Source organism: Salvelinus alpinus, chromosome 26, assembly GCF_045679555.1.
Source record: "Salvelinus alpinus chromosome 26, SLU_Salpinus.1, whole genome shotgun sequence".
NCBI lineage: Eukaryota > Metazoa > Chordata > Actinopteri > Salmoniformes > Salmonidae > Salvelinus > Salvelinus alpinus.
This window is the reverse complement of record NC_092111.1, coordinates 19,527,726-19,540,928: the sequence shown is the minus strand read 5'-3', so window position 1 is coordinate 19,540,928 and position 13,203 is coordinate 19,527,726. Positions and strand designations below refer to the sequence as shown.

Sequence of the window (13,203 nt, the reverse complement as noted above, 5' to 3'; positions counted from 1 at the left end):
TTTCTGTACAGGAGACCCTCATTGCCAAAATGGAATCAAAAGCTTTTTCAAAATCAACAAGGCAGGAGTATATTTTGTTTTTATTTTGGTTCACATGGGTGTCAATAAGGGAGTTCAGGGTGTAAATATGATCAGGTGTGCGGTAATTTGGTAGAAAGTCCTATTCGGCTTTTGGTCGGGACACTATGTTCAGTAAGGAAGTCTAGAATGTATAATACTACAAAGTACCTTCCCCAGGCTACTGTTCACACAGATGCCTCTGTCATTTTTAGGGTCAAATGTATCTCCACTCTTAAAGATACATATCTCTCTCTCTCTCTGTCTCTCAGATTGCTTTATTGGCATGAAATAGAATTAGTAGATATTGCCAAAGCAGTATAGTGGTACAGTTAAATGCAGTTAAATATAATAATGTATACAGGTACAACACTACTGCTGTTGTATTGTGAAATAAACAACCAAATGTACATGGATGATGGTTCCACTATGTGTTCCTGTCAGTTATATACAATGGAAAACACTTCAGGGAATTCATGGTCATGGGATGTCTCTCATGCTACGGCAGTAATATTTACAGTTTCTCCCTCACCCAGAATAATTCCCAGCTTTATGTTATGAGAACATTAGAACATGTACAGAAGTTGGGTATTGATTGAGATAATTTCTTGAAAATAAAACATTTCCTTATTATCTCTCTCCTCTCTCTCTCTCTCTCTCTCTCTCTGAAGTGGAAATGGATAAGGGCACATTTTTACATCGTGTTGTCTAGAAAGAGCAATGGAGAACAGGGTTTAGGAGGATAGAGGGGTGGGGGGTCTATCTTCAGACTGGTTCCACTTCGCCAGCCCGCGCAATGTTGGACAAATATTTGCTTTGGACAACTTTTTTTCCCCCTAATGGAACAAATCATTTCTAAAATGCCATTGTTTTGTGGACTGTGACATCACGTTGGCATTTCCTCCAAGGCCCTCCTCCCCCTAAAAAGACTGCGTGTTCCTACAAAGTGTTTTTCCCCTTTAATTGAAGAAGTTTGTTTTCTGAGATGAGGTTGTTCCCAGTGTGCCCTTAGCTTGCCTTTGATGGTATAGCTATATCATGTCTGGGTAAACGGTAACCTACTGCACCGCTGGCTTTTCCCTCATTGAACATTTGGGGGATTTAAAGTAAAAACACTGGCATATAAAGCACAGTGATTACTGTGCCTTAACTGTTGTTGACATTCTGCAGGGAATAGTTTCAACATTTGGCTGTGAGGGTACTAGAAAGATAGGAGGTGTCAGTATCCAAAGGCAACTTATTTCTCACTGACCACAGGTGAATTGGAAGCATTGCAGCCAGTGCTATTTGGTGTACTCAATAACACCTTGTAAAATCTTTATATTTTAGCTGTAGACTATGGTATTGGAGTATGGCATCACATAGCCTACCCCTCTGAACCTCACAGCACAATGTTGTCCTTTGTGCATGAATGAACGTACCAATATTCCACTCTAATCAACAGTATTCATTGCAGTAATCCTTTAAATGATGTATTTGCATGCATTATCCGGTGGTATTCCTTTATCTGATGCACATAGTGCTTTTCACTTCCACTGCCTGATAATCTGCTGCTGGAGTTTACCATTGAATCACGTAGTCTTCCTTCACCACCGATAGGAGTAGGAATACCCAGGAGGATTTGCATGACTTTACTAGTATTTTATCTAGCTTGACACTCCACTCTGTAGGAGGGCCGTTCCGTCCCTCAGGCCGATCAAGATTTACAGCTTTCCTGTCAGAGTGGAAGGACTGTGTGATTGCCCATGCAAACCGGCAGAAGGGTGTGTGTACGTCTGTGTATGGGTACGTGTGTGTGACTGTGTGTCTGTGTTAATGTGTGTGTCCCCTGGGGGTCATGTGGCGTGTTCTACGGTATCTCTGTATCAGGGGTCATGTCACACGTGTGTCAAAGTGACGATACTGAGATAGCGTGTATGACAGTGGGGTCGTCCCGGATGAACATCACCAGCCCTGAGGCCCTGTAGTAGCAGCATGCAAAACAACAGTCCCCATCATCAGACACTATCTTTACAGCCTTTCCGTTTATTGATGACATTAGGTCTTCCCTCCGCCTACAGGTTTCCCTCTCCTGCCTGCCTTACGTCTCGGAAAACTCCAAAGCATTCCCAGATTCCAAGCCTTCTCTGGTGATTTCCTGTTTCTGTCAGTGACAATGACCTGCATACACCATAAGGGTTACAACAACTACCCAATAGCAGTTTATTCCGTTTCCCTCTCTTTTCCTGTTGATCTGGAATGTGTAGAGAGTGAGAGGGAGGCAGGCAGCTGCTGAACGGTGAGCATTGTGTAAGAACATGGATAGTAGGTGTGGCTAGGTGACATCACAGAATAGGGCTATAAGTCATGGCGCTGGAGAACACTACAGCACCAAGCACCTGTTGCCTCTCTCTCTCTCTCTAGCTGCGTCACTCAGGACTGTAAAGTTGTAGCTACTATTACTGTGTGTGTACTCTACTGTCCTGTGGACTCTTGGATATTATTGCAGACTACGTCTTCAGAGATACTCTACCAGAGAATAACTATGGCTCTATCACTGAACTCTATCCTGTCTCTCACCATCATAACACTCTGTGTGCTCCTGCAGGAGGGTAAGTTCTCATCCTTTATACTGACTTTTTATTCAACATTTATATAACTTTGTTTAGAACGAATTCTAAGGTGTATGGGTGGTACATGAAAATGCGGATTTGTATTCTTTAGTCGTAAAGATGACTGACAGTGAGTGTGTATAAGTTTCATTATGCAAGTGCTCCATTCTTTTCATTAGGTTGTTAAATTGAATATGAGGGGTCATAGTTCAGTTGAGATGTAGAATTGGAGCTCAAGGTTGGTTGAGGTGGTGGGGATAGATCCAGAATAACATGATACAATCTACAATGATGAAAGATGGAGAAACACCTTAAAAAATAAGACATTTTTCACCTTGTCAACTCGAGTATTTGAACCAGGGACCATTCAGTTACTGGCTCCGTGCTCTAACCTCTAGGACACCTGCCGCCTTGATGCTAAAACTCCTGCTGCAGCATGCATTACTTCATTACTTAGTTTCACTCTCTGAATGATAGCTCAGTTAATCACGGCTCTGGCAGGTTAACTAATGGGTGGGTGGCTAATGACCATGTTGTGAAGTTACTGCATGACACATGCTGCCTGATGCCAGACTCTTTGACCTACTCCCACTGTTCGCCCTACAGAGATATAATACAATGAGAGCTCCTGCTAGGCCATACATGCAATCCCACTCTCTCTGATAAGATGCAGATTATATAGGCATGGTTCAACTCCTATCACAGCATTTAACTTGAAATAACCCCAGTTGGCAACAAACACAGTCTTTGTTTGTCTTGGATAACTTTTCATAACAGAGTTATGAATCAAAGTTCAAATGTGTTGAACAAGACTTGATACATAGGAGAACGGGATGGCAGGTAGCCCACATCTACTTCTCTGTATCAGTGAAAAGGGCTTTTGATTAGGATGTGGTGATGTGTATTTGCACGTTGCTGATTGTCAAACTGCACAGTCATCCAGTGATTTTGCTGAGTTATAACCAGGCTCTAAACCAATGATCCTTTCTGTCTCTATAGGTTTTGGGCTCCCTGTATCTAGCCAGCCTGAGCTCCCTGCCCAGTCCCCGTCCCAGAACAGCCCACACCACACCAGGGTTAAACGATGCTCCTGCAGTAACTGGCTGGACAACGAATGCGTCTACTTCTGTCACCTGGACATCATTTGGGTCAACACTCCTAATAAAGTCATCCCCTACGGTCTTGGCAGCCCCCTTTCCCGACGTCGCCGCTCCACCGGGCGATGTGAATGTGCCCACCCAGCTGACAGGACCTGCTCCGGATTCTGCCACAACAGGTGAGCTCACCTTCAAGAGACAAGGAACTTCTACCCTCCTTCCCTCCCTCATCCAACCCTACCCTTTCCCCTCCTCGCCTCCTTGCTAGATATCAGATCAAGCCAGTGACTATCTGTGGCAGTCAGTCGTCTGTGACCAGCCTGTATCAGGTTGTATCAGGGCTGCTTGTCGAGGAGATGCAGGGAGGAGGCGTATTGTTTTTATGGCTTAGATGTGTAACTAGTGATGGGGAGGAGAGAGGAGGGGGAGGGATGATGGATGGGGGAATAGCCTGCATGTTCTGGAGGCTTAGAACCCCCTTACAGACAGATCCATTAGTCATGACACTATTTTTGGAATGTTTTACCAGCGGGAATGTCTGTTGTATTAATACAGTTATTGCTGTTATGACATACCAAGGTTGAGGATTAGTCTGTGTGTCTCAACAAGGTTTTATCCTGCTCTGTGAAAAGTCACTAAGAACAGGCTGTAGGGCATGCAGTACAGACATTATTGGGTTGAAATCCATAGCCAACTGTCTCTCACTGCTAGCATTGTAGAATTATGTAGTAATGTAGAATCCAGTCTCATGGCCCTTTAGGAGTAGTCTAGATAATGTGTTCTTGGTTTGCTCTCATTTTGACATGGTTGTTCTTTCTGTCTGCAGCTCAGAGAAGCCCAGATTCGTAGTGGTAGGCCTTTCAGACCAGACCCTGGACCAGACTGTTAGCAGTCCAGACACAACCAGCAACGACCTACTGACCTCTCTCAGGTAAGAGAAAAACAAGATCATTAAGGACCAGACAGTTTCCCAGGCCTAGATTCATCTTATTCCTGTCACCATTGAGGATGTTAACTTGATGTTTCTCTCTTTGTTCTTTACAGAAACACGGTCCGATCCAACATGGCTGCCATAGAGCAGGCTGCTCCCTCCAGGAAGAAGAACGCGTCCAGAGCCAACAGACTGAACATCGGGTAGATGAGGAGGAGGGAGGAAAAGGAGCTGAAAGAGGAGCTTTAAGAGCTCCAGAGCATCTGAACAAAGACCCCCTGGAGGAAACTAGGGAGTCCTCCCCGGGGGAAGACATAGAAGAGAGGTCCTAAGAGGAGAGACCCTGAGAAGAGGGCAAAGATGGAACACTGGCTGCCCACTGATTGTTGTATAACACCCAGTACACTGGATATGGACGTTATCTGGATATGAGTCTTGGACTAATCTGGCAAAGAGTCCGATTTGGAAGACGAGGGAAGATCAAGTGTGTCCTCTGTGAACTGTGACAGTCTGGACTAGGATGGTTACTGACTGTGTGCTGGTCATGGGTTGTCATCATGTTCTATAAATACACTTTCTGTGTCTGAGCACCTGAAATGGGTGGATGCAAGCCAAGGAATTCTGGAGTGATGTTAGTCTATGTTTACTTTACAGGCTTACTTCATTAGTACCTTGAAAATATTGACCACTATTCTCATTTGGATATCGATCCTTACTTTACCTGTCACACGACATCTACTATATCATAGAATAAAACATTAAAAAAAGATTCTTCCTCTGTATCAGAGATGTATTGCCAGTTTATAGTGATTGCCATGCATGCATTTAAACTACTTGAAATACTTTTGGCACATGAAGGACATGACTTTAAGGGACAGGGAATTACTATACACACAGCCTTCCTGTAGCAGCAGATAAAAGCAGGTCTATTGTGATGGCGGAAGTATTTATTGCATAGCCACTGTTGAATGTTTTGATTGTAGACGGAGCCAAGGCAGCAGGTTTCAATGGGTCTGCTCCTTGCCAAATATGCAGTGACTGTTTTTCTGCTTTCAACAAATATCCATTAATGTCCATGTTATTACACATTGGGAAATTAGGACCCTGCACTGTTCTAATGCCTTCAAAGGAATGTGTTTTTATGTCCAGTAGGCTTTAGATGGGTTGGGCAGATTGCTGAACTCCAGCCACTGTCTGACCATAAGGCATTTACTGGAAACACTATATCAAAAACAAGTCTTCCACTGATGTTCAAGTCCAATATCACAATGCTGTATATTTATGATATGATTGTTTATTTATTTGTTTGTGTTTTGTTTAGGAATTTGTGTATCAAAATGCTGGATTGCGCTTTTGTTTGACTTACTGTTGTTATCTCTAGAAGGACAATTCACCCACAATAGTCTATTTAGCAGTCAAATACGCTATAGGAAGTTGAAAGAAATGTTTACTTACGAATTGTTCTATTCCAAGCTATTCATATTATCTATTATCAACTATTATTTATTTAACTTATTTTTGGCATATGTTTATATATTTGTGTTGTGTGAGTTTGTCACTTTTAATGTGTGATGAAATAAATACTAAAATGAATGCTCTTGCTTGGTTTGATTATTTTCTAACAATGATAATTGATTCTTGTTTAGTACAGTAACAAATAACTGAATGAAAGCTACATTCAAAGAATCCTTAACACAAATCTCAGATATCTAAATTTTTTAAAGGTCATGAACAGTCAACATCATATTTTTCATGAACTTGGATGATATTTGGATGAAACCAGATCAACGTATGATGACCAAAGAATGAAAAATGACTGTTGCTTGATCATAAAGTTTGATCATAAAGTTACTGGTCCCCTCCCCAATGTCAAAGACTTGGATTCAGGAGGTGGGATTATCAAGGGGATAGGGTGACATCACCCTAACTCGCATTTTAAAACACCAATGGTAACATGATATTTTTGTACCTAATTTAAATAAGTACTGCCTTGTAACCAATATCGGAGAAGGCATGTTTCCGGAGGGGCGTGGTTTATATAGCTAGATAGCTACTCTACTGGTGCCAAAATCTGACTGTAGGGTGTCAGCAAATATAATTAAAAGTTTACACTATTCATCTATAGCAGTGGTCCCCAAACGTTTTATAGTCCTGTACCCCTTCAAATATTCGACCTTCAGCTCCGTACGCCCTCTGGCACCAGGGTCAGCGCACTCTCAAATGTTGTTTTTTGCCATCATTGAAAGCCTGCCACAGACACACTATACAATACATTTATTAAACATAAGAATGAGTGAGTATTTTTGTCACAACCCAGCTCGTGGGAAGTGACAGAGAGCTCTTATAGGACCAGGGCACAAATAATAATATAATAATAATCAATATTTTTGCTCTTTATTTAGCCATCTTACATATAAAACCGTATTTGTTCATCAGAAATGGCGAATAACTCACCACAGGTTAATGAGAAGGGTGTGCTTTAAAGGTTGTATTGTATTGGAGAGTCTCAGTCTGAAATCAATTTTCACACACAGTCTGCCTGTATTTAGTTTTCATGCTAGTGAGGACTGAGAATCCACTCCGCTTGTTGCAATTTCGATGAGGCTCTCTTGTTCAGGTATCGGTAAGTGGACTGGAAGCAGGGCATGAAAGGGATTTTATTTTTGTATTTTTTTTCACCTAAACTAGCTGAGAACAAGTTCTCATTGACAACTGCGACCTGGCCAAGATAAAGAAAAGCAGTGCGACAGAAACAACAACACAGAGTTACACATGGAATAACCAAGCGTACAGTCAATAACACAATAGAAAAAAAGAAAGTCTATATACAGAGTGTGCAAATGGCATGAGTAGGTAAGGCAATAAATAGGCCATAGTAGCAAAGTAATTACAATTTAGCAGATTAACACTGGAGTGATAGATGAGCAGATGATGATGAGCAGATTATGGTGTGTAAGTAGTGATACTGGTGTGCAAATCCAGTTGTTTGTGTCATCCATTTCGGGAAATAACCTGCGTAATTGCGCACCCAACTCACTCAGGTGCTTCACTACAGTGGGGAGAAGAAGTATTTGATACACTGCCGAATTTGCAGGTTTTCCTACTTACAAAGCATGTAGAGGTCTGTAATTTTTATCATAGGTACACTTCAGAAAACCACATTGTATGATTTTTAAGTAATTAATTAGCATTTTATTGCATGACATAAGTATTTGATACATCAGAAAAGCAGAACTTAATATTTGGTACAGAAACCTTTGTTTGCAATTACAGAGATCATACGTTTCCTGTAGTTCTTGACCAGGTTTGCACACACTGCAGCAGGGATTTTGGCCCACTCCTCCATACAGACCTTCTCCAGATCCTTCAGGTTTCGGGGCTGTCGCTGGGCAATACGGACTTTCAGCTTCCTCCAAAGATTTTCTATTGGGTTCAGGTCTGGAGACTGGCTAGGCCACTCCAGGACCTTGTGATGCTTCTTACGGAGCCACTCCTTAGTTGCCCTGGCTGTGTGTTTCGGGTCGTTGTCATGCTGGAGGACCCAGCCACGACCCATCTTCAATGCTCTTACTGAGGGAAGGAGGTTGTTGGCCAAGATCTCGTGATACATGGCCCTATCCATCCTCCCCTCAATACGGTGCAGTCGTCCTGTCCCCTTTGCAGAAAAGCATCCCCAAAGAATGATGTTTCCGCCTCCATGCTTCACGGTTGGGATGGTGTTCTTGGGGTTGTACTCATCCTTCTTCTTCCTCCAAACACGGCGAGTGGAGTTTAGACCAAAAAGCTCTATTTTTGTTTCATCAGACCACATGACCTCCTCCCATTCCTCCTCTGGATCATCCAGAAGGTCATTGGCAAACTTCAGACGGGCCTGGACATGCGCTGGCTTGAGCAGGGGGACCTTGCGTGCGCTGCAGGATTTTAATCCATGACGGCGTAGTGTGTTACTAATGGTTTTCTTTGAGACTGTGGTCCCAGCTCTCTTCAGGTCATTGCCAGGTCCTGCCGTGTAGTTCTGGGCTGATCCCTCACCTTCCTCATGATCATTGATGCCCCACAAGGTGAGATCTTGCATGGAGCCCCAGACCGAGGGTGATTGACTGTCATCTTGAACTTCTTCCATTTTCTAATAATTGCGCCAACAGTTGTTGCCTTCTCACCAAGCTGCTTGCCTATTGTCCTGTAGCCCATCCCAGCCTTGTGCAGGTCTACAATTTTATCCCTGATGTCCTTACACAGCTCTCTGGTCTTGGCCATTGTGGAGAGGTTGGAGTCTGTTTGATTGAGTGTGTGGACAGGTGTCTTTTATACAGGTAACGAGTTCAAACAGGTGCAGTTAATACAGGTAATGAGTGGAGAACAGGAGGGCTTCTTAAAGAAAAACTAACAGGTCTGTGAGAGCCGGAATTCTTACTGGTTGGTAGGTGATCAAATACTTATGTCATGCAATAAAATGCAAATTAATTACTTATAAATCATACAATGTGATTTTCTGGATTTTTGTTTTAAATTCCGTCTCTCACAGTTGAAGTGTACCTATGATAAAAACTACAGACCTCTACATGCTTTGTAAGTAGGAAAACCTGCAAAATCGGCAGTGTGTCAAATACTTGTTCTCCCCACTGTATATCACATTTGACATTGTTCGTAAGCTTGAGTTAATTTGCACACAAAAAAATCATACAATGATGGAAAGACCTGTGTGTTGTCTTTGTTAATGCAGACAGAAAAGAGCTCCAGCTTCTTAATCATAGCCTAAATTTTGTCCCGCACATTGAATATAGTTGTGGAGAGTCCCTGTAATCCTACATTCAGATCATTCAGGTGAGATAAAACATCCAGATAGGCCAGTCGTGTGAGAGACTCGTCATCGTGCAAGCGGTCAGACAAGTTAAAATTATGGTCAGTAAAGAAAACTTTAAGCTTGTCTCTAGATTTAAAAAAACGTGTCAAAACTTTGCCCCTTGATAACCAGCGCACTTCTGTATGTGATAAAAGTGTTACATGGCCACTGCCCATTTCATTGCATAGTGCAGAAAATACACAAGAGTTCATGGGCCTTGCTCTAACAAAGTTAACCATTTTCACTGTAGTGTCCAAAGCATCTTTCAAGCTGTCAGGCATTCCCTTGGCAGCAAGAGCCTCTCAGTAGATGCTGCAGTGTATCCAAGTGGCATCGGGAGCAACTGCTTGCACGCGCGTTACCACTCCACTATGTCTCCCTGTCATGGCTTTTGCGCCATCAGTACAGATACCAACACATCTTGACCACCAAAGTCCATTTGATGTCACAAAGCTGCCCAGTACTTTTAAAGATATCCTCTCCTGGTTTCCAGTGGTTTGCAGAAGAGGATGTCTTACTTATTTGACTCCCCATAAACGTAACAGACATATACCAGGAGCTGTGCCAGGCCCCCCACGTCTGTTGACTCATCCAGCTGTAACACATAAAATTCACTGGCTTGTATGTGAAGTAGTAATTGTTGCAAAACATCTCCTGCCGTGTCACTGATGCGTTGTGAAACAGTGTTGTTTGATGAAGGCATTGTCTGTATAGTTTTTGTTGGCCTTTTCCCCAAGCATTGTCCCAGCCATATCTGCGGCAGCAGGAAGAATTAAGTCCTCCAGAATAGTATGGGTCTTGCTTGTCCTAGCCACTCGGTAGCTCACCATATAAGACGCTTCTAGTCCCTTCTTATTAATGGTATCTGTTGCTTTTATACATGTCTTACAACTCGAAAGTCCTCTTTATTCTCGCTCCAAAAACTCCAGTGGATTATTTTTCAAATTGTCATGTTTCGTTTCTAAATGTCTGCGCACGAGTGAAGGTTTCCCGCGAGAGAATAACGGTTAATGTGATTGGGTGTTAATTATTTGACTAGGCTACCTGTATTTGACATTGTGTTGTTATTTTGCTGAACACTAGATGGTTTAATGTAATTTTTGGCAGTAAAACGAGGCTACTCAGGCGAGAAAAAAACCTCTCCCAAATGTACTGTTTGATAAAAAAATATATAATGTGAATTACATTTTTATTTGGCGTACTCCCGACGGCATTGCATACCCCAGTTTGGGAATACCTGATCTAGATTAGAAACTCTGTGTTGACTGTTCTAGGAGCCATGCAGTTGAGTTCAGGAATAGGATGAGGACCAGTATTGTCATATGGAGGACAGCCAAGGTCCAAACAGAATTATAGCCAAGCTCGTCCATTATGCTCTGATTGCGATTGATTTACTTACTGCATGCATTATGTAATATTATTGGGCAACTCAACTCTTCAATTTGTTGTGTATTAAAATACAATTGATGGTGTTATTTTGCACGTGCAGTATAGTAAACATCCTGATAACCTAACACCATTCAGACCCTCGCTGCCTCACAGAATTATAGATGGAAACAAGCATTCAGTCAGAGCTTCCATTGCTGTCCACCTGTGGCTGTGTGTGTGAGGGGAAGAGGGTTACGCTGGGACAAACAATACTCTCTGACTCTGCACCTGGGTCAGCATTCCTAGTTCACCCAGTCACCTCCTTTCCTCTCTTCCTCTCGTATTTACACACAGACTTCATTATAGATACTACAGTCCCCCAGCGAGGCTTTACCAACTGTGGTTAAACAGATTACTTAATGTAAGAAACCAAAACAGGATGCTTTTCCTACATTCCTGCAAACTCCCCGACACATTCCTCTAGCGCAGAAGAGAACAGAAGAGAACAGGAGGGAAAAAACAGTGGAAAAACCATGGCATGTGTGCTGGAAGGGGCACTGATACACAGCTGATATGGATGGAGACTGATTGTTAATCACTTGGTTGTCATAACATTGCTGTATTGCTTTCTTTTCTTTTATTCCCCTCTCATTTGTTTATCTTTGTGGGAACATTATGTGTTTTGGGATTTTACCCACAGTATACCTGTGTGTGAATGCATGCTTTTGTCTGTTCTCTTTGCGTATACACTGAGTGTACAAAACATTAAGAACGCCTTCCTAATATTGACTTTGCCCTCCATGCCCCTACAGCCTTAATTCGTAGGAGCATGGACTCTACATGGTGTTGAAAGCGTTCCACTGGGATGCTGGCCATTGTTGACTCCAATGCTTCTCATAGTTGTGCCAAGTTGGCTGTATATCCTTTGGGTGGTTGTCCATTTTTGATACACACAAACTGTTGAACGTGAAAAACCCAGCAGCGTTGCAGTTCTTGACACAAACCGGTTCAAAAGGCTCATACATCTTTTGTCTTGCCCATTCACCCTCTGAATGGCACAAGACAAAAGATGTATGAGCCTTTTGAACGGGGTATGGTAGTAGGTGCCAAATGCACCTACTAAAATCATTCTATAACCTGTCTACTCCCCTTCATCTACACGGATTGAAGTGGGTTTATTAGTGACATCAATAAGGCATCATAGCTTTATCCTGGATTCACCAGGTCGGTCTACAGTATGTCATGGAAAGAGCTGGTGTTCCTTATGTTTTGTACACTCAGTGTATGTCTGTGCATGTGTGTGCGTGTGTGTGCGTGTGCGTGCGTGTGTGTGCGCGTGTGTGTGTGTGTGTGTGTATGCATGTTGGTTTGTCTCAGTGTTTGTATGTTTGCTGTTATTCAACTCTAGCCATAAGGTCCAGCAGTACCCAGACTGCAGACTGTGGTTCCAGAACAGACCGGTATCTGAACATTCCTTTACTTCCTGGGTTTGTTTCAGCCAGGGGACTGTAATGTAGGTGGCTGGTAGGCACCAGAGGGGACATTCTGACAGGGCTATCACGGCTGTTTGAGCCAGACACCATCTCTCCTGATACTACTCAGCTATGTATCTGGGCTGAGAGTAGCTGAGATGAGCAACAAGGAAACACAACAAGGAAACAGGGGTTAGGGATCAGGTTAAAGGTCAAGTTGTTTTAGTGGATAAAAGCCGCCTGATTGTCGTGCCATGCAGGCGGAACGGAAAAGCTCTTTGTGGTAAACAACGCCAGTACAGTAGAAAGAACAAACATGGTGACATTTTTGTGACGAGTACTGTATTGCATTCCTCTACGCATACTCACGAAGTCACACAGTCAAACAATGAGCCCTCCCTAGCCAACGATCTCAACATTCCAAGCTTTCTATTCTTGTCCAAGTTTTTGTTACATTCTTAACCATCGTATGTCTTCTGTAACTTGCCAGTACGAAATTGGTCATTGTAATTCAAGTTTACAGTAACCCAGACCACCAAGAACAAACATTTCTTAATCTGCACGAGACATAAACCCGATGTGTTCTTTTTATAAAACACTGTCGGTCAATGAAGCGTCTGTACTGGATGGCATTCCTGCTTGATAGTTTAGATAGCCATCTGTGTTTCTGCACTGTCCCGGCATACAGTACCAGTCAATCGTTTGGACACACCTACTCATTCAAGTGTTTTTCTTTATTTTTACGATTTTATCATTTGTAGAATAATAGTGAAGACATCAAAACTATGAAATTACACATATGGAATAATGTAGTAACCAAAAAAAGTGTTAAACAAATCGAAAT

At 42.5% G+C, this 13,203-nt stretch overlaps 1 protein-coding gene across 1 annotated transcript; it reads left to right on the top strand.

The window, feature by feature from the left end:
* The first annotated feature begins 2,434 nt into the window (after positions 1–2,434).
* On the top strand, positions 2,435–6,269 carry LOC139554893 (endothelin-2-like). Its single transcript, XM_071368139.1, has 4 exons — positions 2,435–2,648; positions 3,648–3,924; positions 4,572–4,676; positions 4,790–6,269. The coding sequence occupies exons 1-4, from the start codon at positions 2,582–2,584 to the stop codon at positions 4,881–4,883; spliced, it is 543 nt and encodes a 180-aa protein (XP_071224240.1). The 5' UTR covers positions 2,435–2,581; the 3' UTR covers positions 4,884–6,269.
* Positions 6,270–13,203: the final 6,934 nt, after the last annotated feature.

What these genes read in the sequence shown, in the direction of transcription:
- LOC139554893 (XM_071368139.1), top strand. Translation starts at nt 2,582, where the DNA reads ATGGCTCTATCACTGAACTCTATCCTGTCTCTCACCATCATAACACTC. An exon ending in CTGTGTGCTCCTGCAGGAGG is followed by an intron (nt 2,649 to 3,647) that starts GTAAGTTCTCAT and finishes CTGTCTCTATAG; the next exon opens with GTTTTGGGCTCCCTGTATCT. An exon ending in TCCGGATTCTGCCACAACAG is followed by an intron (nt 3,925 to 4,571) that starts GTGAGCTCACCT and finishes TTCTGTCTGCAG; the next exon opens with CTCAGAGAAGCCCAGATTCG.